This window comes from Euprymna scolopes, chromosome 25, assembly GCF_053919585.1.
Source record: "Euprymna scolopes isolate OS-2025 chromosome 25, ASM5391958v1, whole genome shotgun sequence".
In the NCBI taxonomy this organism is placed as follows: Eukaryota; Metazoa; Mollusca; class Cephalopoda; order Sepiida; family Sepiolidae; genus Euprymna; species Euprymna scolopes.
This window is the reverse complement of record NC_136506.1, coordinates 87810971-87834273: the sequence shown is the minus strand read 5'-3', so window position 1 is coordinate 87834273 and position 23303 is coordinate 87810971. Positions and strand designations below refer to the sequence as shown.

Below are 23303 nucleotides of genomic sequence, written 5' to 3'. Positions count from 1 at the left end.
AGGGACGAAACGTTGATTACTATTTTATTAATTCTCGGTTTTCTTTCTCAAATAACATAACGCCAACCATCGCTTGTATTTTTATTTTATTTTTACTATATATATATATATATTATACATAAGTTAATGATAAAACAGATTTATGGAAACATCACTTATTTAGGCATAACAACTCAGTGTACGGTCGTTTCTGAGAACATTCTTATTTGAATGAAGTCTCATACAACATCCAGATTTGGCATCAAACAGAAACGTTGAATATATGATTAACACAGAAGTGAAGGAATTAAAATAATATACAAAGATAAGGGTTATATGCTAAAAAAGGGGACAAATATAATTTACTTAGAGCAGTGGTTCTCAATCACCGTTCCGTGGAATGATAAATGGTGTGCTGCAAATAGGTTATAGGATTACGTTATGGGGGGGGGGGGTAATATGTATGTGTGTGTATATAAAGTGCGTTCTGTATATAATGAGTTGTGTATATATAGTGAAGTTTCTTCGTGTCGTTTAACGTTCATAAATGGATGTGGATGCGTGTGTATGGCGTGAGTTGCAGGACATTTACAATGCAGATAACACAAAGGGGACGGAACACAGTTCTGGGTGGTTATGCATCTTGCCAATAAAGAAATCATACCTTTGTTCATCCAGATTTTGGTTGAAGCTGCCAAAAGCTGAAATAAATATTTCTTACAAAGAAACGACTAGAAGTTTTCGGTTATATTTTTAGACAGCTTTTATTTCGCTATGTTTCTTTGTTGGAAGAATGCACGCTTGCCTTAGACTCTGTCTAACCCCCCCCTCTCCCGTATAGGGTCATTACAGGCCCTGTCTCCAACATACTTCGTTCGTTTAACCCTCTCTTTAGCTCTGTCGCCTCTCTACTTCTCTCTTGTATGTATTTAAATCCTTGCTCTGACGTAATTCAACTCTCATTTTTTTTTCACATGTGACTTTTTGTATCACGTTTTACTATCTGTTAGAACAATCAAGGAAAGACTGCCGTGATGAACAAACTGTGTCTAAGTTGACTTACATATTTTACTAAACATTTCTTAGTTCAAAACATTCTCTCTGCATATTTTTTCTACATAAGTTACAAAACATTAATAATGTTCCTATAACCGGCGTCATTTGTATTAATAAATACTAACTCACACATTATTACTGTTGGTGACGCACCCCTATTACTAGGAATAATGAACTATTCCATGACGTCACTTTCCGGGTAACGAAAGCGATTTATGCGAGTCAGTGACACATGCAAATCGGATGGTCATTCATAACTAGTCCTGCAATGGGCAAAGATATTGTTCAATTTTCACTTTTATGTATTTTAATACATATTTATTTAATTGTTCCTATGTTTTTCTCATCATCTATTCAAGGACTAACACTACAACAATTACGTGATATTGATACTTAAACGATACAAGATTATACAAATTATGTTTAAGTTCTTAGATATTTATAATTTTCCGCATATTAAACATTCGTTAGTGTTGGTATGCTTTTATATTATCTATTTCGTTTATAATAGTAACCGATTCTTTGTATTTCTCTTAAAAAAAAATAAAAACATGATCGAATATAAGATTCCTCTTTGGTTTATTTTGTTCAATGTCGGATTTAATTCACCCTTAATTATGGACAAATTTCTAAAAAAAAGAAAACGTGTTGCAATATTTTTATGATCCTGCACAGTCGGGAGATTCTATTTATAAATGATGCTGTTAGGAACCGACGAATCAAATTAATTCACGTTCTGCTACCAACCAATCAGAAACCAGAATTGCTCCATAAATATTAAAACCTTTTCTGTAGCAACTTCGGATATGTTTTCTTTGTGTCAACACGGGAAGAATCTTTTGCTCTGTGGATTCCAACTCAAGAACTGTCTGAGAACCAGTCACCTCCAGGACTTGTGTAAAACAACTAACCATTGGAAACTGTTTTGAAACTAAACATGGTTTACAATTCTAGATTATAAAAATAATAATTTTATAAGTTTATTTAAAACAGGGTTCGTACAGACTTGAAAAGCCCTTGACTTTTGACTAAGGCCTTGAAAAAGCACTATTTCCATTATTATCTTGAAAAATCCTTGAAAATATGAGAAATGTCTTGCAAATTTCTTGAAAAGGCCTTGAAAATTGTATTCTTTATGTCCAGTAAAAATGTGTGTCAAAGTATAAAAAATATAATCGGAATAAATACTTTTTTTTTAATTAATAAAAATAACATTAAAGTATTTTTAAATATTGAAAATAAAATCTTAGTACATTGTTCTGAAATTGCATTGCATTGTGGATACAAGAGTTACGTCCCTTTATCACAAAATTATCTCAGGTAGTTTCGTGATAAAGACTGAAATCTGTCTACTTTTCATTTTCATTAATTATTTCCTTTTATAATTTCTTTTTAAGCGGGGTTGTGTTGTAGTGGTGACTGCCATAATAAAATTCCTCCCTTCTCGAAAAAAAATACTTCCCCTGCGTGGACAAGACTCTAATTGTGAATCCCCCCCCAAAAAAAAAAAAAAAATTTTTTTTTTAAATTAAGCCGGCCAGGCCAAAAAAAAATGAACAAGACAGCAGCCATCTTGGTTGGAAATTAAAAACTGTAAAGAATTAATATTTGAGATTAAATAAAAAGCATTTAAAACTTCTTAAAAACACACAAAAAAAATGATGCAGGTAAGTTGCAAAGTAATTTTTATTGCCTATGGTAACATTTATTTGTTGAATATTTGATTTTTTTTTTTTTTTTTTTTTTTTTTTTTTTAAAACTTAAATTTTGTCTGGAGAAGGTTTTTAAAAACTTTGAAAAGCCTTGAAAATGGACACTAAAAATCTGTACGAACCCTGTGAAAAAACAAAAAAAAGTAAAGTTTACCAGTTCTATTGTGAGTATTACTTGAAATTGGGATTTTACTGGATTGGGGATGCACACATTTTTCTTTCTCTACTGTGTGTTGCCATTGTTTAATGAAGCAATGTTTTCAAGTTAGTTGAAAAAACTCCGTACTACTAATCCTAATCCAGCCTTCAAGCTAAACTTTATTTTATTACAAAAAAAAAAAAAAAAGGATTTCTTTGTAGAAAATATAGATTTTTTTTTTTAAATTAAATTAAAGGATTCTAAGATTTTATTTCCAATTTAAACCCATCACCATTAAAATGGTGATAGGTGTTCTGCAAGAATTTAAAGAACTCAATAGTGTGCCACTACGTAAATAAGTTTGGGAACCGCTGACTTGTAGAAATGCTTATAAGGGCTATATCATAAATTTATAATACTATTTAAATACAAGATTAACACCTAAATGAAGATATCAAATGTTATGTCTGAACTTATACATTTATGACCTGAAAGTTTCATCTCTCTGTTGCAGATATTGACTGTGTGAGACTCTAAGAAAGCAACTTCTGTCATGGACGTTTGTCAGAAGCAGAGGTGCATCATTAAATTCTTATGTCTTTAGTATGGTGGTGACTATGTAGAAAAATAAATTCTGGAGTATGAAAGGTTGCTCGTTTTAATGGTATTACTCCCGTCTTCGTAGCTCTTCAACGTTTTGAATTAAAAATATAGGAGGCTTTTCCGCACTGATGATTTGTGATACAACGAAACAGTACTGTATGTAGATGACATAAATATACACACACACACAAGCAGAGCCTTTAGTTTTCTTTTTTTTTTTTTTAACCCAATAGTTTACGAAATGGAGAACAGTTCTCTGCTCATCACAGCATTGTTTTCAGTCATTTTGAACTTTTTGCTTGTGGACTCAAGCAATGCCGGCTAAGAAGAGATGTGGTTGAGATTGAGCAACCTTGGCTTCACTATAGACTCCACATACAGACACCCTTGCAAGAAGTATCCATTATCTCTTGAAGCTTTATTTTGTGTATACAACGTATTCAGGACAAATTTGATATTTAAAGAAAATATTTATCTTTCAAATCTTCGAAAACGAACTCCATGAAATGATTCAATTGTCTATAGAGTTGCTGTCCATCGTCGTCAATATTTAATAGACTAGCTCGTTTCGCTTTCTCACTATTTATAATTTCATATTCACAACATGAAATTACTTTTGAAATAGCTCTAGCATTTTAAATGAATTCAGCTTTTAATATTTTTTTTAACTGAATTATGATTTCATTAGCGGGGAGGTGGGAGCTCCTGGCTTTACTCGATCATATAATACGCTTAAATATGATATTTTAATTTGTCCAGATTTCATATATATTATTATAGAATCGTGATTTCGAAAGTAAAAAAAAGCGTTCAAAGCTGGTGACGTTACCACTGTACCAACGTGACATATGAACTGATTAAAAATAAAAAATAAACTAAGATCAATGTACAAAATGTTTTAATGATTTTTTTTTTCAATTTTGCCCCAATTTTAACCCCTTAAAAACTATTTTAAACCGGCTAAAGACCCATAAAAGAACGGTCCGTAAAAAAATCCAATTATTTGAGGCCCCTAGTGCTGCTCTTCGACTTTTAGTTTCGGAGGAAATAGTCTGAAAATATGGAGACAGACAGATATATAGCCTTTTATACATAAGATTTAGTTTTTTGAGTAAATCACTGTTTTCAAGCCTCAAAAACTCTAACATTTCTTTTTGTTTTAATTTTCTTTGTTTTTTGCTGAGGATTCTGAGTACTATTTTAGTTATTCCCAATTGAGAGATCTTTTTAAAGTTCTAGCCGTTCCTTTGAGTGCAATTGTTTGTATTTCTCTTGCACTTGGTTCACCGGGTATATTTGTTGGGTAGTTTTTGAAATATTTTTTCTTTTCTTCAGTTGTGCATCTTTGTATATGAGTGAAACACAAGTGTGGAACTCTTCCAATAATAATGATGTTCTAAGGAATCCCTACATAAGAAAATATTTTACAATCTTTAGTTATTTTTTCATAATGCAAACATTTTTTTTTATAATCAATTTAGGCAAAAAAATTTTTCCTCAAATTTGACAATATTTTGGGAAAAAAAAAATCTTTATTAGTTTTTTTTTTAATTTGTTTGTTTTTTTACTTGGGATTCATCACTTATCAAGTCCCGAAGACCACTCGAGGATAAGCGTTAATGAATGTAAGGTGGTAGTGCAGTAATTATTGTTAATGGTGAAAATTGGGTAGAATTTGATTATTTATGAGGACTGCTCTACAAGAACTTGTTTGCAGTGGATTTGAAGGATGTTATATTCAACCGGGAAGCAGGCCAGTGGAACAGTGTCCCACAGGCCGGCTGTTCTGAGAAAGAAGCTTTATTCATAAAATCTGCATTTAGTTTTAGGCACAGATGGAGAAAATAGTTGATAGTGGTTCTAGCTAGTCTAGTGTTTTTTGTGAAAGTTTAGCAAGGGGGCCATAGATTGGAGCTCAGATGAGCACTTGCCACGAAAATAACGATAGAACAGAAAGGGTTACCTATCTCTTCTGTGAGAAAGAGGTTGTAGGGAAGAGAAAAGGGCATTTCACAGTAGGCTATTAAGTCTATTTTGAACTCTGTCAAGGCAGGATATAGCATGCTGAGCAGCTCTTGCCCAGATGTGGTAACTGTACTCCAATAGGGCGTACCTGGCTCTTATACAGATAGAGGATTGCAGTTGAGTGATCTAACCATTTTTCCAGTTTATTTACAATTCCATACACGTGAAAGAAAAAAAGCTTTGTGAAAAACAATAAAGCTGAAAAATGCATTTGTACATATGTGCAAAACATAATTTCTGTTTATCAGTTTCCTTTTGAAGGAGCCATTGGCAAGCTCTTAAGAAACTCCAGGGTTCTGTGGAAACCTGGTTGGAAAACCCTAGAGCGAACAATCAATAATATAAATCTCACCTGTTTGTTTAAATGTATGTATGTATGTTTGTAAGTCTGCCTAAAACTTTCGACAGAGGCAATGGATTTTCATGAGATCGGTATCGTTTTGAAGCTCGACCCTTCGGATGCCAAATATTGAAAAATTGACTAAAAACAGTAATTCCTTCGCCCTCAACTGGACACTTTTCTACAAGGTGGGGTCGCTTTTTTTCGCTGATATTTTCGAAAGTCATCCCCTCTTTTCGATTGACTAGCCTTAATTTAAACCTTTGCTACTTTTGATTTGGCGATGGACACAACAGTCAAAGACGTCACGTTTTTTTTTTGTTTTTTTTCACATTCTTTTCCTCCATTGTGGTACAGGTTCAAGCCTGGCTGCGTGCTACCACTTTTTTTTGTTTCTTTTTTTTGCTCAACACACACATCTAAACACCCAGGCTAGTAATACTTAAACTGCAAAGTTAGTAATAAATGAATGTAGAACATGATCCACTCTTTCCAACAGGTAAGTACACTCCATTGGGAATATGGATACACCTTTGGATAACAAATATTAGAATTGTGAACCTTTCGAACCAATGCAAAATTTACTACCAACATGTAAACAAATTGTATATAAAATTCTACCACTCCTTTTGATTTCATATTGGCTCCATATATTTTTATGCTTTGAACATTTCTTTTAAATATTTTTTCAGCAGCTGTACATTGCTTTGCATGTCAGTGCAGCTGTATTTTGTTTCGCTTTTAAGTGCCGATTTTTATTTGTTATTGTACAATGTTTCATTTGTTATTGTACAATGTTTCATTTGTTATTGTACAATGTTTCATTTGTTATTGTACAATGTTATCGACAATATAACATGTTTCGTTGTAATTTATTTAAAAAAAAATCAATCCGTCTGATCCAGCAAGACTGGTACTATCTATATCTACAAAAATGAGAACGTATGCGTGAGAACGATTCTCAACCTATATGCTCAACGAATTTTTCATCTACAGACTTGAAAATCTGGAAATACGGTATTCAAACATGTGGAAAACTTTTTAATCAGTTTTAATCCGGAAGAAAGGGTTGCTAAGGAGTTAAAATGAAAAATTTCTTACCTGGGAGGGGGGCATTAGATTTTTATGTTTGTCAGCTTTCACGAAGGCGCATGCATGAATCATTCATATGACAGATTCCTTATGTTAAAAATAAGTAGGTTTGAAAACACTTTTAAAACACATGTCAAGCTGGCCTAATGGTTATCATACTTAACACACTGTCTTTAAGTTTTGGTTTCCATTTCAGCTTAAGTATTTTATTTCATTTTATTTTTTTTACTTACTTTTTAAGAAGTGAACTGTTTAGAAAAACAATACATGCTTGCACATGTCTCAGTTTCCATATAAATTAAAATATAATATGTGTGTGGATTCTATGACCAGGCAATGCCGGGCGGCCTGCTAGTATATATGTAGCTTAATTGCGATATATTAAATTTCTACCTAGCTCTATTGAAATAAATACTGAAAATCGATACATGCTATATCTCCTCGCAATATTTTACATGGGTATATAAATATATCTGAAAGTGTCTGTCTGTGTACATTTTCCTATATAATAACTCTGTCAATTTTTAGTCTACAGACTCGAAATTTGATATACAGGGTACTGAGATTTGGGAAAATCTTTGTAATCCGTTTCTGGCCAGAAATTTGGCTGTTAAGGGGTCAAAGTTCAACGATTTGACCTTGAGAACTTTACCAAACTCCTCCACCAATTTTGGGTATAAACACTTGAAATTTTAAATATAGGTTCCTTGAACATGGATTTAACTTAATGACTTTATTTGAACCCAAAATAATAAATGTTAAGGGGTCATAATAGGGGTCAAAGTTAAAAAAAATTGACTTTTTTTTTTTTCTTTTTCTCAACGTAACGCCGGGCTGAAATGCTAGTATAATGATAAAGTCGTATTCCTGTATGTTTGTTCACAATTTAATATGCACAAAAGGTATACTGTTTCACAAATTAATTTTCATATTGAAAACAGACATTTACTGATAAGTGTTGAGAGATTATGTTGAACAAAGATGGTGGCAGTAAATCAAATCGGCAAAGAATCAATGCAGTCACGATCTCGAGTGTTGAGTAATTCTTGATAACAAAGATGGCGGCAAAGAATCAATACAATTATGATTCAGTCGTTTCAAGACAGGTTGGCAGCGAACTGAATTGAATCCAAAATTTGATATTTTTATAATAAAGTTGGAGGCTTCTGATTGGTTGATTGTTCTAACCGTAAGTTATAATTAAGATCGAAGAAATCATTGGGGTTATACCATCATTATGAACCAAAAACATTTTAACATTTACACACTTTCGTCTCAGCATGAGTTCAGTATATACTATTTATTCAAAGGAAATCTACATTCAAGAAGTAACCTCATTTGCATATTACATTTTAAAAAATCTATTTTAATAATTAGCTCTGTTATTGTTTGTTGTGATAGGATTGTTTTGTTCTATTTAGAAATATTATTGAAAGTTAATTTATTTTTAATATTTTATTTAAATTATTTTTAATTATGCTGCTAAAAACAGATTTTGTTTAAGCTATGAAAGTTATTTTCCGAAAACGAAAATGGATGTCGTTTTTTAATTTTTGAGATGAGGATTGGTTATTTGTATTATTTGGATTCATTGGACTACTGCTCTCATCTTGAGTGTGATTTTCACATTTCTGTTAATGTAACCTCCGACCTTCTTCAAGTGTACCTTGTCGAACTTGGTGAATGTTTCTGTCAAACTCGGGAATTTGGACGGAATTACAAATGGAACACTTGCTTCATGCTCTTGTTCCATCAGCTACAATTGGATAGAGGTCCTAAGTAATTCGCTATTGTATTTGTTCGTTACCCATTGAGGATTGAACCTTCAACCTTCAGGAGAACATCACGTTTTACAATTTATTTTTCCAAGTACTCTAACCACTCCACTACGGGTCCTTGCAGGTAATTCTGGTACGAATTTTAAGAGCCATAAACCTTAATAGTTCCCATATTGTATTAAATTAATTATAAACAATAAATATATACAAGTAATAAGTAAAAACATTTATATATATATATATATATATATATATATATATAATATACACACGTTTAATATATAGTAATAATTAGTAATAAATAGTGATATTTACAAGAAATAGGTTTAAGGCTCCTAAAATTTGTACCAGAATTGTCCACAAGGATCTGTGGTGCAGTGGTCAGAATACTTGGAAAAATCAATTGTAAAATATGATCTTGTGGAGGGCTCAGTGTGGGCGACTGAAAAATACAATTGTGAATTACTTCTATCCAGTCATGGCTGAAGGTATATATAGTATAAATGCTATCCCAGTGAAGTAAATAAAGGGTTCTGCTCGAAATTCCGTTCAAATTTCCGAGTTCGATAAGATACACCTGAAAAAGGGCGGAGGTTACATCAACTGAAACGTGAAAATCACACTCAAGATGAGAAAAGTAGTCCGATGGATCCAAATAATATGAAAATGGATGTTTTATGCTTCCATAAACCCAACATGTAGTCCACTTTCAGGAAAATCATAAGAACTTGGTATTCGGTGTGTCTTAAATAATGATTAAACCTTCTGTCCACTAATGTTTCAACTTGGCAACATTGAGCATATACAGCTAGTATGAAATATTTTTTTAATAATCACCTACAAGTCAAATACAGTAAAGAAAGCCTATAGCACTCGCTCTAAACGGGTTGAACTGATTTACTCCAAAGAAGAAAGTTTCAAGGAAATATCAAATTTACAACTAGTCCCCAGTCGCATGCATATCCCAGTAAGGGGCAGTAACGACATTATGTTCTTACAAGGAGGTATCTACATTCTTACATACAGCGCCTGGTATTCCCAAACGGTCATCGATCTGGTATTGACCACGCTCAACATTGCTTAATTTCGATGGTCTAATGAGAACTGATTGTTGTATGATGACAATGGGAGATAACTCCTTATAAACTGAAAAATGTAATAGAAGTTGTCTAGTTTAAGATTAAAAATGTGCAAGTACAAATGAAAAACTAAATGCATCCCGGGCAACACCAGATCGGGTCAGTTATGCTTTACTATGGTTTATTTTAATATTTTTAGCGTTTGAACTTTTTTTTATTTCTGCTTGTTCGTGCTTGTAATATTAAATATTTATTTTGCAGTTGCTCGATTCGGACATTGTGCTGGAGAATCCAAAAACTCTTAATATACTTATCAAGCATAAAAAGTAAGTATGCTTACATTTAGTTAACGCTGTCTCTTTTTGTTTTTCGACTATCTTTATGCCACTAAACTATGCTATTAAGACTAAACTTTCCTTTTAACAACTACAAAAAAAACCTTCTCAACCACCGATTGCCGTGACAATGCGCTACCTGAGAGCCCATCCTTTAAACTCCTCAGCTTAACATTCACAGGCAGCATGAATTAGAACAAATACATTGAGGACATTACCAAGGCTGTTTCAAAGAAGGCGGGCTCCCTTTACTATGCTAGAAAATTATTGGCATTATTAAGTATGCTACAGCCATAATTTGCTCATTTATGGAATATTATTGTTGGTTCATCTATTAGTCTCTCATTTTTATATAGGGTCCAAAAAAGTTTTGAAGATCTCACACTATCAAGTACGGCCAAGGATGGAGTACTGTTGGCACATCTCGGCAGTAGCTGCTAGAAGCAGAGTTCAAAATAGACGTCATAGCTTAGTAGGGGATGCCCTTTTCTCTTCTCTGCAACCTCTTTCTTACAGAAGAGATGTTGCAAGCCTGTCTCTGCTTTATCATTATTTTCATAGCAAGTGCTCAGCTAAGCTTCAATCCATGGTCCCCCCTCGCCAAACTTTCACGAAAAACACTCATTTAGCCAAAACCAATTATCAATAATTTCCCCCACTCTTTATGTGCCTAAACGTAAATGTAAATTCCATGAACAAAGCTTCTTTCTTAAAACTGCACGCCTATGTAACTCTCTTCCGATTGCCTGCTTTCCAGCTGACTACAATCTGATTGTCTTCAAGTCCAACGTAAACAAGTTCTTGATGAACCGTCCACCTAAGTAATCCAATTAACAAAATTCCCACTTATGTTTACTATGCTATAATCATATTGACTAATGTACACCCATTAACCCTTATCCTCGAGTGGCTTACGGACCATAAGTGGTGATTCGTGTGTAAAAAAAAAAAAAAAAAAAAAAAAAAAAAAAACTTCAACCTCTGTCCCATTAACAGAATGTTGCATTGCTCTGCCTGTTCTACAAGTACATTAATGGAAAGTGTTCTAAAGAACTCGTAGCAATTGTGACTCCTCAACATATATACTTCAAACTAACTTGACAAACAGCAAAATGCCACCCATTCACTGTTGACATCCCTAGATGCCAGAAAGCCTACTTTAAATAAATGTTGGTTATGCCGTTAAACCAAACCAATCTACTTTAATAGTTTCCTTCCTTCGAACTGCTAGACTTTAGAATTCCCTCCATTTCCTGCTTCTCTGACTATATTAATGTGGACATTTAAATGTAATGTGAACAGACATCTTGCTGCTCAACTCCCCATAGTCTCCTGTTAGACATGATCCCAAATAGTGGTCTCTTATGTTTCAAGTGGCAATGTCTTTGTATTGAAAAAGAGTGAAATAACAAAAACTGAGCCCACAACATGCGGAATCCAGCCTACTACATGCTTTTTGGTCTATGCTTTGAAGAACAAAAAAAAAACGAGAGACGGATGCAAATCTATTAGGGTTATTATACATCCTGTAATACATTATTAGACTTGAATGACAAAGACTTATGACTATATCTAATATATAAAGTTGTCTTTTCTGTGTGTGTGTTCGGCTAAAAGTCAGAAACTGCACAAGATACACTTAAAAACGTTACTATTGGATTTGGTGTGATCTCTGGCAAAAAAAATAAAATAATAATGCCAGTATTCGTCCCCTTGGGTTCACCCGGGATCAAATTAATTCATGGGAAGGGAATACAAAATAATGCTGCTTTTTTTTCCATTCTCACTAATAGTTTAATCAGCAATACTGAAATTGGGTCAAACAGCATCCATTTTTTTTTTTCTTAAGTTATAAAGTCGATAGTTAAAAGCTTTGGAAAAATCATTTAAAAAATGATAGATTGAAGCAGTTTGCTTGAAGTATTGTTTAATGTGTATATAAGAAATTTAAGTTTACAGAAGGCAGAACAAGGCAAAGGTGGGACGGATAGATTCAAACTGATGCAAATTAAAATATAATGATGGAACCAGCTATATGCAGTTTCACTTTTCTTGATCCAGTTCGTGTGTATATGTGTAACCATACACACACACACACACACATATATATATATAATATATATACACATATATATATATATATATGTTAGCCCCTTTAATAAACTTGTTTCTTATCGTTGAGCACTTTCAGTTGTAATAAAGTCGGTCATGCGCAGATCTATAATATATAAGATCACTCTGACTGACGTTAAAAGCATTTAATAAGAATAAATGTTTAATTTCAACTGTATCTCTTGCGGTTTGTGGTAGCTTAGTGGTTCGGATCCTTGCTAATGAAGCCAGACATGACTTCTGTTGCAGGGGTTCAAGTCTGCAATGATGATTCCCGAATGGATGAAACACTAGTGTCTGTAGGTATATATTAATTATTATAGTAAATAATAATTATATATATATATCTGCTTCACCTTTTGTTACCAAGTAAGATCTATGACTGACTTGTAGTTTCATTTAATACTTTTGCAAGCAAAATCCGATCCTGCATTTTGCTAAATCCTACCTTCTGATAATAAGGAAAGTATTTCTTCAAAACTCCGCAGATTAAGGACTATCCACTTATTTTGTGCTTCCTTTTTAAAATAAAATATGGTTTTAACTCTTTTTCAGTGTTTTTTAACGTGTTTTATTAACTACTTGTTCTTATATATATGTAATACAATATTTTACATGTACGACATTCTTGTGTCGGGCGTCAATGCTGCTATATTTTGAGATGGTTCCCCTTTATCAGGTGTATGTTCGACTTTCAAATGTGCATGGTGGGTTTTATTGTAGATGAACTTTCCCTTCTATAGTGAAATGAGGCAAAAACTCAATGGTTGTAGTTAATACTAGGATAGAAAAAAAGTACTGCTTTAAAAAAAACATTGTCTTTTTTCTTTTTGTTTTAGCAGCTAACGGCATTTTTATTGACCTATCCATCAGTTTGTGTAATCTCAAAGAAGTTACTGAAAAAGACGAAAATTTAACGAAAGATTAAAGCTTCACCCTAGTGTCTGATTATTTGGATTAATTAGACAATTAGTCTCATCTTGAGTGTTATCTGCACAACGTTTCGGTCGATGTAACCTTCAGCCTTCTTAAGGTGTAAAAGTCGCCATGTTTGAAGGAGAAAAGAAGATTAGCTCTACACTCTGAGGTTTCGTATTTTGGTTTTGGTAGAAAATCAATTTGCACAAGTATTATGGAATCAATAAAATTATCAAGCAAAACTCAAGTGGATATTATTTCTAAATTATTTATGATTAAAACTTTAATCAAATCCATTAATCAATTAAAGTTCTTAAAAACCTAGATTTTTGAAAACAAGAAGGTTCCTATCTACTTTGCCTTTCCATGGGACAGTTAGACACCAGGGTCGTTTTTTTAACATGGAAAAAGGAACAAAATTAAAATTGTCTCAGTCATGATGGATTTCTCCTCCACTGACAGAACAAGAAGTTCAAAGTTTGATCTTGACCAAAGTCCGAAAAAAGAGAGTTGCTAGTGAAACAATGTTCAATCAATTGTGCCACATTGTCTTATTTTCTTTATGCTGTGACCATTAAAAAAAGTTGACTTTTTAATTAAAACAAGTAAAAATTTTACAAAAAATTAATAGAAACCAATTTTTTTTTTATTGTGCAATTTTTTGATGTATTTCACTCTCTCTTTTTCTTCTCCCCGTTTCACTCTTTGTCTTCTCCCCGTTTCACTCTTTTTCTTCTCCCCGTTTCACTCTTTGTCTTCTCCCCGTTTCACTCTTTGTCTTCTCCCCGTTTCACTCTTTGTCTTCTCCCCGTTTCACTCTTTGTCTTCTCCCCATTTCACTCTTTTTCTTCTCCCCTTTTCACCTCCCCATTTCACTCTCTCTTTTTCTTCTCCCCATTTCACTCTCTCTTTTTCTTCTCCCCATTTCACTCTCTCTTTTTCTTCGCCCCGTTTCACTCTCTCTTTTTCTTCTCCCCGTTTCACTCTTTTTCTTCTCCCCGTTTCACTCTTTTTCTTCTCCCCGTTTCACTCTTTGTCTTCTCCCCGTTTCACTCTTTGTCTTCTCTCCGTTTCACTCTTTGTCTTCTCCCCGTTTCACTCTTTGTCTTCTCCCCGTTTCACTCTTTTTCTTCTCCCCGTTTCACTCTTTGTCTTCTCCCCGTTTCACTCTTTGTCTTCTCCCCGTTTCACTCTTTGTCTTCTCCCCGTTTCACTCTTTGTCTTCTCCCCGTTTCACTCTTTGTCTTCTCCCCGTTTCACTCTTTTTCTTCTCCCCATTTCACTCTCTCTTTTTCTTCTCCCCATTTCACTCTCTCTTTTTCTTCTCCCCATTTCACTCTCTCTTTTTCTTCTCCCCATTTCACTCTCTCTTTTTCTTCTCCCCATTTCACTCTCTCTTTTTCTTCTCCCCATTTCACTCTCCCTTTTTCTTCTCCCCGTTTCACTCTCTCTTTTTCTTCTCCCCGTTTCACTCTCTCTTTTTCTTCTCCCCGTTTCACTCTCTTTTTTTCTTCTCCCCGTTTCACTCTCTTTTTTTCTTCTCCCCGTTTCACTCTCTTTTTTTCTTCTCCCCGTTTCACTCTCTTTTTTTCTGCTCCCCGTTTCACTCTCTCTTTTTCTTCTCCCCGTTTCACTCTCTCTTTTTCTTCTCCCCATTTCACTCTTTTTCTTCTCCCCGTTTCACTCTTATTCTTCTCCCCGTTTCACTCTTTGTCTTCTCCCCGTTTCACTCTTTGTCTTCTCCCCGTTTCACTCTTTTTCTTCTCCCCGTTTCACTCTTTTTCTTCTCCCCGTTTCACTTTTTTTCTTCTCCCCGTTTCACTCTTTGTCTTCTCCCCGTTTCACTCTTTGTCTTCTCCCCGTTTCACTCTTTGTCTTCTCCCCGTTTCACTCTTTGTCTTCTCCCCGTTTCACTCTTTGTCTTCTCCCCGTTTCACTCTTTGTCTTCTCCCCGTTTCACTCTTTGTCTTCTCCCCGTTTCACTCTTTGTCTTCTCCCCATTTCACTCTCTCTTTTTCTTCTCCCCATTTCACTCTCTCTTTTTCTTCTCCCCATTTCACTCTCTCTTTTTCTTCTCCCCGTTTCACTCTCTCTTTTTCTTCTCCCCGTTTCACTCTCTCTTTTTCTTCTCCCCGTTTCACTCTCTCTTTTTCTTCTCCCCATTTCACTCTCTCTTTTTCTTCTCCCCATTTCACTCTCTCTTTTTCTTCTCCCCGTTTCACTCTTTTTCTTCTCCCCGTTTCACTCTTTGTCTTCTCTCCGTTTCACTCTTTGTCTTCTCTCCGTTTCACTCTTTGTCTTCTCTCCGTTTCACTCTTTGTCTTCTCTCCGTTTCACTCTTTGTCTTCTCTCCGTTTCACTCTTTGTCTTCTCTCCGTTTCACTCTTTGTCTTCTCTCCGTTTCACTCTTTGTCTTCTCTCCGTTTCACTCTTTGTCTTCTCTCCGTTTCACTCTTTGTCTTCTCTCCGTTTCACTCTTTGTCTTCTCTCCATTTCACTCTCTCTTTTTCTTCTCTCCATTTCACTCTCTCTTTTTCTTCTCCCCATTTCACTCTCTCTTTTTCTTCTCCCCATTTCACTCTCTCTTTTTCTTCTCCCCATTTCACCCTCTCTTTTTCTTCTCCCCATTTCACCCTCTCTTTTTCTTCTCCCCATTTCACCCTCTCTTTTTCTTCTCCCCATTTCACCCTCTCTTTTTCTTCTCCCCATTTCACCCTCTCTTTTTCTTCTCCCCATTTCACCCTCTCTTTTTCTTCTCCCCATTTCACCCTCTCTTTTTCTTCTCCCCATTTCACCCTCTCTTTTTCTTCTCCCCATTTCACCCTCTCTTTTTCTTCTCCCCGTTTCACTCTTTTTCGTCTCCCCGTTTCACTCTTTTTCTTCTCCCCATTTCACTCTTTGTCTTCTCCCCATTTCACTCTTTTTCTTCTCCCCGTTTCACTCTTTTTCTTCTCCCCGTTTCACTCTTTTTCTTCTCCCCGTTTAACTCTCTCTTTTTCTTCTCCCCGTTTCACTCTTTGTCTTCTCCCCGTTTCACTCTTTGTCTTCTCCCCGTTTCACTGTTTGTCTTCTCCCCGTTTCACTGTTTGTCTTCTCCCCGTTTCACTGTTTGTCTTCTCCCCGTTTCACTGTTTGTCTTCTCCCCGTTTCACTGTTTGTCTTCTCCCCGTTTCACTGTTTGTCTTCTCCCCGTTTCACTCTTTGTCTTCTCCCCGTTTCACTCTTTGTCTTCTCCCCGTTTCACTCTTTGTCTTCTCCCCGTTTCACTCTTTGTCTTCTCCCCGTTTCACTCTTTGTCTTCTCCCCGTTTCACTCTTTGTCTTCTCCCCGTTTCACTCTTTGTCTTCTCCCCGTTTCACTCTTTGTCTTCTCCCCGTTTCACTCTTTGTCTTCTCCCCGTTTCACTCTTTGTCTTCTCCCCGTTTCACTCTTTGTCTTCTCCCCGTTTCACTCTTTGTCTTCTCCCCGTTTCACTCTTTGTCTTCTCCCCGTTTCACTCTTTGTCTTCTCCCCGTTTCACTCTTTGTCTTCTCCCCGTTTCACTCTTTGTCTTCTCCCCGTTTCACTCTTTGTCTTCTCCCCGTTTCACTCTTTGTCTTCTCCCCGTTTCACTCTTTGTCTTCTCCCCGTTTCACTCTTTGTCTTCTCCCCGTTTCACTCTTTGTCTTCTCCCCGTTTCACTCTTTGTCTTCTCTCCATTTCACTTTCTCTTTTTCTTCTCCCCGTTTCACTCTTTGTCTTCTCTCCATTTCACTTTCTCTTTTTCTTCTCCCCGTTTCACTCTTTGTCTTCTCTCCATTTCACTTTCTCTTTTTCTTCTCCCCGTTTCACTCTTTTTCTTCTCTCCATTTCACTTTCTCTTTTTCTTCTCCCCGTTTCACTCTTTTTCTTCTCCCCGTTTCACTCTTTTTCTTCTCCCCGTTTCACTCTTTTTCTTCTCCCCGTTTCACTCTTTTTCTTCTCCCCGTTTCACTCTTTTTCTTCTCCCCGTTTCACTCTTTTTCTTCTCCCCGTTTCACTCTTTGTCTTCTCCCCGTTTCACTCTTTGTCTTCTCCCCGTTTCACTCTTTTTCTTCTCCCCGTTTCACTCTTTTTCTTCTCCCCGTTTCACTCTTTGTCTTCTCCCCGTTTCACTCTCTCTTTTTCTTCTCCCCGTTTCACTCTCTCTTTTTCTTCTCCCCGTTTCACTCTCTCTTTTTCTTCTCCCCGTTTCACTCTCTCTTTTTCTTCTCCCCGTTTCACTCTCTCTTTTTCTTCTCCCCGTTTCACTCTCTCTTTTTCTTCTCCCCGTTTCACTCTCTCTTTTTCTTCTCCCCATTTCACTCTCTCTTTTTCTTCTCCCCGTTTAACTCTCTCTTTTTCTTCTCCCCGTTTAACTCTCTCTTTTTCTTCTCCCCGTTTCACTCTTTGTCTTCTCCCCGTTTCACTCTTTGTCTTCTCCCCGTTTCACTCTTTGTCTTCTCTCCGTTTCACTCTTTGTCTTCTCTCCGTTTCACTCTTTGTCTTCTCTCCGTTTCACTCTTTGTCTTCTCTCCGTTTCACTCTTTGTCTTCTCTCCGTTTCACTCTTTGTCTTCTCTCCATTTCACTCTCTCTTTTTCTTCTCCCCATTTCACCCTCTCTTTTTCTTCTCCCCATTTCACCCTCTCTTTTTCTTCTCCCCATTTCACCCTCTCTTTTTCTTCTCCCCATTTCACCCTCTCTTTTTCTTCTCCCCATTTCACCCTCTCTTTTTCTTCTCCCCATTTCACCCTCTCTTTTTCTTCTCCCCATTTCACCCTCTCTTTTTCTTCTCCCCATTTCACCCTCTCTTTTTCTTCTCCCCATTTCACCCTCTCTTTTTCTTCTCCCCATTTCACCCTCTCTTTTTCTTCTCCCCATTTCACCCTCTCTTTTTCTTCTCCCCATTTCACCCTCTCTTTTTCTTCTCCCCATTTCACCCTCTCTTTTTCTTCTCCCCATTTCACCCTCTCTTTTTCTTCTCCCCATTTCACCCTCTCTTTTTCTTCTCCCCATTTCACCCTCTCTTTTTCTTCTCCCCATTTCACCCTCTCTTTTTCTTCTCCCCATTTCACCCTCTCTTTTTCTTCTCCCCATTTCACCCTCTCTTTTTCTTCTCCCCATTTCACCCTCTCTTCTTCTCCCTCACCCTCTCTTTTTCTTCTCCCCATTTCACCCTCTCTTTTTCTTCTCCCCATTTCACCCTCTTTTTCTTCTCCCCATTTCACCCTCTCTTTTTCTTCTCCCCATTTCACCCTCTCTTTTTCTTCTCCCCATTTCACCCTCTCTTTTTCTTCTCCCCATTTCACCCTCTCTTTTTCTTCTCCCTTTTTCTTCTCCCCATTTCACTCTCTCTTTTTCTTCTCCCCATTTCACCCTCCTTTTCTTCTCCCCATTTCACCCTCTCTTTTTCTTCTCCCCATTTCACCCTCTCTTTTTCTTCTCCCCATTTCACTCTCTCTCTTTCTTCTCCCCATTTCACTCTCCTTTCTTCTTCTCCCCATTTCACTCTCACCTCCCTTCCTCCCCATTTCACTCTCACCTCTTTTCCTCCCCATTTCACTCTCACCTCTTTTCCTCCCCATTTCACTCTCACCTCTTTTCCTCCCCATTTCACTCTCACCTCTTTTCCTCCCCATTTCACTCTCACCTCTTTTCCTCCCCATTTCACTCTCACCTCTTTTCCTCCCCATTTCACTCTCACCTCTTTTCCTCCCCATTTAACTCTCACCTCTTTTCCTCCCCATTTCACTCTCACCTCCCCCCATTTCACTCTCTCCTCCCTCCTTCACATCTCACTCTCCCCCCCCTCACATCTCACTCTCTCCTCCCCATCCTCACATCTCACTCTCTCCTCCCCATCCTCACATCTCACTCTCTCCTCCCCATCCTCACATCTCACTCTCTCCTCCCCATCCTCACATCTCACTCTCTTCTCCCCATCCTCACATCTCACTCTCTTCTCCCCATCCTCACATCTCACTCTCTTCTCCCCATCCTCACATCTCACTCTCTCCTCCCCATCCTCACATCTCACTCTCTTCTCCCCATCCTCACATCTCACTCTCTTCTCCCCATCCTCACATCTCACTCTCTTCTCCCCATCCTCACATCTCACTCTCTTCTCCCCATCCTCACATCTCACTCTCTTCTCCCCATCCTCACATCTCACTCTCTTCTCCCCATCCTCACATCTCACTCTCTTCTCCCCATCCTCACATCTCACTCTCTTCTCCCCATCCTCACATCTCACTCTCTTCTCCCCATCCTCACATCTCACTCTCTTCTCCCCATCCTCACATCTCACTCTCTTCTCCCCATCCTCACATCTCACTCTCTTCTCCCCATCCTCACATCTCACTCTCTTCTCCCCATCCTCACATCTCACTCTCTTCTCCCCATCCTCACATCTCACTCTCTTCTCCCCATCCTCACATCTCACTCTCTTCTCCCCATCCTCACATCTCACTCTCTTCTCCCCATCCTCACATCTCACTCTCTTCTCCCCATCCTCACATCTCACATCTCCTCTCATCCCCATCCTCACAACTCTCCTCACCACTCTCTTCTCCCCATCCTCACATCTCAACTCTCTTCTCCCCATCCTCACATCCTCACTCTCTTCTCCCCATCCTCACATCTCACTCTCTTCTCCCCATCCTCACATCTCACTCTCTTCTCCCCATCCTCACATCTCACTCTCTTCTCCCCATCCTCACATCTCACTCTCTTCCTCCCCATCCTCACATATCTCACTCTCTTCTCCCCATCCTCACATCTCAACTCTCTTCTCCCCATCCTCACATCTCACTCTCTTCTCCCCATCCTCACATCCATCCACTTCTCTTCTCCCCATCCTCACATCTCACTCTCTTCTCCCCATCCTCACATCCTCACTCTCTTCTCCCCATCCTACCCTCCCCGTATCTCTCTCTCTTCTCCCTTTCCTTCCCCTCCCCGTATCTCTCTCTCTCTCTCCCTTTCCTCCCCTCCCCGTATCTCTCCTTCTCTCCCTTTCCTCCCCTCCCCGTATCTCTTCCTTTCTCTCCCTTTCCTCCCCTCCCCGTATCTCTCTCTCTCTCCCTTTCCTCCCCTCCCCGTATCTCTCTCTCTCTCCCTTTCCTCCCCTCCCCGTATCTCTCTCTCTACTCACCCATTTCCTCCCCTCCCCGTATCTCTCTCTCTCTCCCTTTCCTCCCCTCCCCGTATCTCTCTCTCTCTCCCTTTCCTCCCCTCCCCGTATCTCTCTCTCTCTCCCTTTCCTCCCCTCCCCGTATCTCTCTCTCTCTCTCCCTTTCCTCCCCTCCCCGTATCTCTCTCTCTCTCTCCCTTTCCTCCCCTCCCCGTATCTCTCTCTCTCTCTCCCTTTCCTCCCCTCCCCGTATCTCTCTCTCTCTCTCCCTTTCCTCCCCTCCCCGTATCTCTCTCTCTCTCTCCCTTTCCTCCCCTCCCCGTATCTCTCTCTCTCTCTCCCTTTCCTCCCCTCCCCGTATCTCTCTCTCTCTCTCCCTTTCCTCCCCTCCCCCGTATCTCTCTCTCTCTCTCCCTTTCCTCCCCTCCCCGTATCTCTCTCTCTCTCTCCCTTTCCTCCCCTCCCCGTATTCTCTCTCTCTCTCTCCCTTTCCTCCCCTCCCCGTATCTCTCTCTCTCTCTCCCTTTCCTCCTCCTCCCCGTATCTCTCTCTCTCTCTCTCCTTTCCTCCCCTCCCCGTATCTCTCTCTCTCTCTCCCTTTCCTCCCCTCCCCGTATCTCTCTTTTCTTGTTTTTTTTTGTTTTGTTTTTTTCCGTAATTCCCCTTTCTACCAAATGATTGCTCTAAACTCAATAGAATTACCATAAATAATCAAGCTCAATTGCATAATTTGAGGCATGTGCATGACGTTAATTTCTTCTTTCATCAAGAAGTCGAGGTTGCGGTCACCTATTTATTTCCTCATGACCTTCTAATGCACATGTAAGCACTTGACGTGACTTAGTACTTACAGCTTTCGGTAAATTCACAAAAGCCACTCTCCCATGAAAACTAATGCCATCATAGAAAAAGGCTCCTGCCATCGAAGGCCACGCTCTAAAAATGTTACCTTTTATCTGTCGGGCAACTTAGTAATTACTTCAGTGCTTCTTGCTTGAGGGACAGCTGTAGTGTAAAAATGCCAACCACAGCATAAAAACGACTACGTCTGCAATCGGGAATATATATAACAGAATCTGAAGATTATTCTATCTAATGAATTTATGTAACATTTTCAATTACAAAATAAGAACCTGTGGCGTAATGGATAAAGTACTTTGTAAAATTCAGTTGTAAAGTTATTTTTCTAACGGTTTAAGGTGTGTATGTGACAAACTAAAATTGCAAATTACTTGGGACTCCTACTCAGTCACATCACACTCTGTGCCAGCAATCAGATGACTTCATTCATGCCACCATCAACCCAGTCCTACTCCAGTGTTGGATGAAATGACACGGTGGTCAGCTGAAAATGTGGCTCAGTGCAGCAAAGCAAGATGCTGATCTGACCCTATGTTCTCACTTTTATGGAGTGCACTGCTGGAATCATGAATGGCTGGACCTGATTTCGACCGCAGTTTCAAACCAACCTGCCTGGGCGGCGTCTATACAAGATGCAGAGAATTCAGTTTGAGGAGTCAGCTCAACTGACCCATGATGTCTGATAGAACGAGAGCATGCCACCCCCATAAAGTGTTCTGTTCGAAATTTCATGCAGATTCCCAAGTTCGACAGAAATATTCCAGAATTTGAAAAGATACACCTGAAACCAAAACATTGTGAAAATAACACTCAAGATGAAAACGGTCCAAAGAACCTAAATAATATGAATGTCAGTTATTCAACGTTTGTTCCCCTAATACCTTTTCCTATATGAGGGGCATTCTAAAAGTAATGTCTCCTATTTTTTATTCCATCAGTCTTTATACACACGTGAGTTTTCACCATGTTTCGTGAGTAATCATTGATTATCTTATCTGTTTAACTAAGACGAATAAAACTTTCCATGTGGGAAGACACAGGTAGACATTTGCTGAAAGTTCTTCAAGGTTTTATTTGTAAGAGAATGGACTTAAAAGATAGAGAGCGACTAATGCTCTCTTGGCTTATTGTTTATTTTTAATTTACTAAAATGAGACACGGACGGACAGACATCAAAGTAACATTCATCTTGGATTACAGATTTTTTACATTACTGGTGGTGTCCTGTTCACACGGAGAAACTGATCTGAAAGCCTTAGTTTTCTCTCCACTTGAAAATGTGACGCCATTCTTTATTATCTATTTTGTCTACAGCATTTGATCAATGCCTCCTCCCTGTCTCAATTTTATGTCCTCCATCTTTCATTCAACCCTGGGAATGATACTGTTTTACACTGGGTTATCATACACTCTGTGTGACCCTTGTCAAAATTCCCACTAGCTAATTTAATCACTACTTATATTGGGTCCCTAATATATAACATTTGTTTAAGATGTTAAAGAATGAGATATATTCATTAGAAAATATAGAAGAAACATCTTTGAAAACAAATGTTAGAAACTAATTTTACAAAAGCTATTTGCACTATCGGGACTCTTCCCGAAAAGCTTTTTACACTATCAGGGCTTTTAGCTTTTATTATAGGTGAACCAAAAAGATATGCCACTCATCGAATTCTAAATAAAAATTTACAATCCTTTTTTTGCAATTAAATCTTATTTGGTATTATTTTCACAACGTAACCTCTGACCATCTTCAGATGTAGTTTGTCGAACTCAGAATCTTTCTGTTGAATTTGGGAATCTGCACAGAATTTTGAATAGAACCGTTTATTCAATCTATGGGAGTAGCATGCTCTTGTTCCAGCAGCCATGACCAAGTAGAAGTCCTAAGTAATTCACAATTGTATTCTTGGCATCGCCCACACTTAGGATTGAACCTCCAACCTCCAGAAGAGTGTCGCTTGCAATTGAATTTTACAAAGTAGTTTATCTGTTACACTTTGGGTTCTTGAAAGTTCAACAGATATATTTAAAGAGGATAGATTACGTCGTTCAAAACCTTGTGAAAATAAATAATACAAAATAAACCTTTTTAAATAAATTTAAAAATAAAGTCTATTCAGATGTAAGATGGAAATTT

At 37.6% G+C, this 23303-nt stretch overlaps 1 protein-coding gene across 1 annotated transcript in view; it reads left to right on the top strand.

Moving 5' to 3' along the window:
• Positions 1-23303, top strand: part of LOC145247492 (procollagen galactosyltransferase 1-like) — a 330273-nt gene that overhangs the window by 272881 nt on the left and 34089 nt on the right. The window contains exon 4 of the mRNA XM_080109303.1: positions 10065-10129. Coding sequence (XP_079965429.1) covers positions 10065-10129 — 65 coding nt within the window. The remainder of the gene's footprint in view (positions 1-10064; positions 10130-23303) is intronic.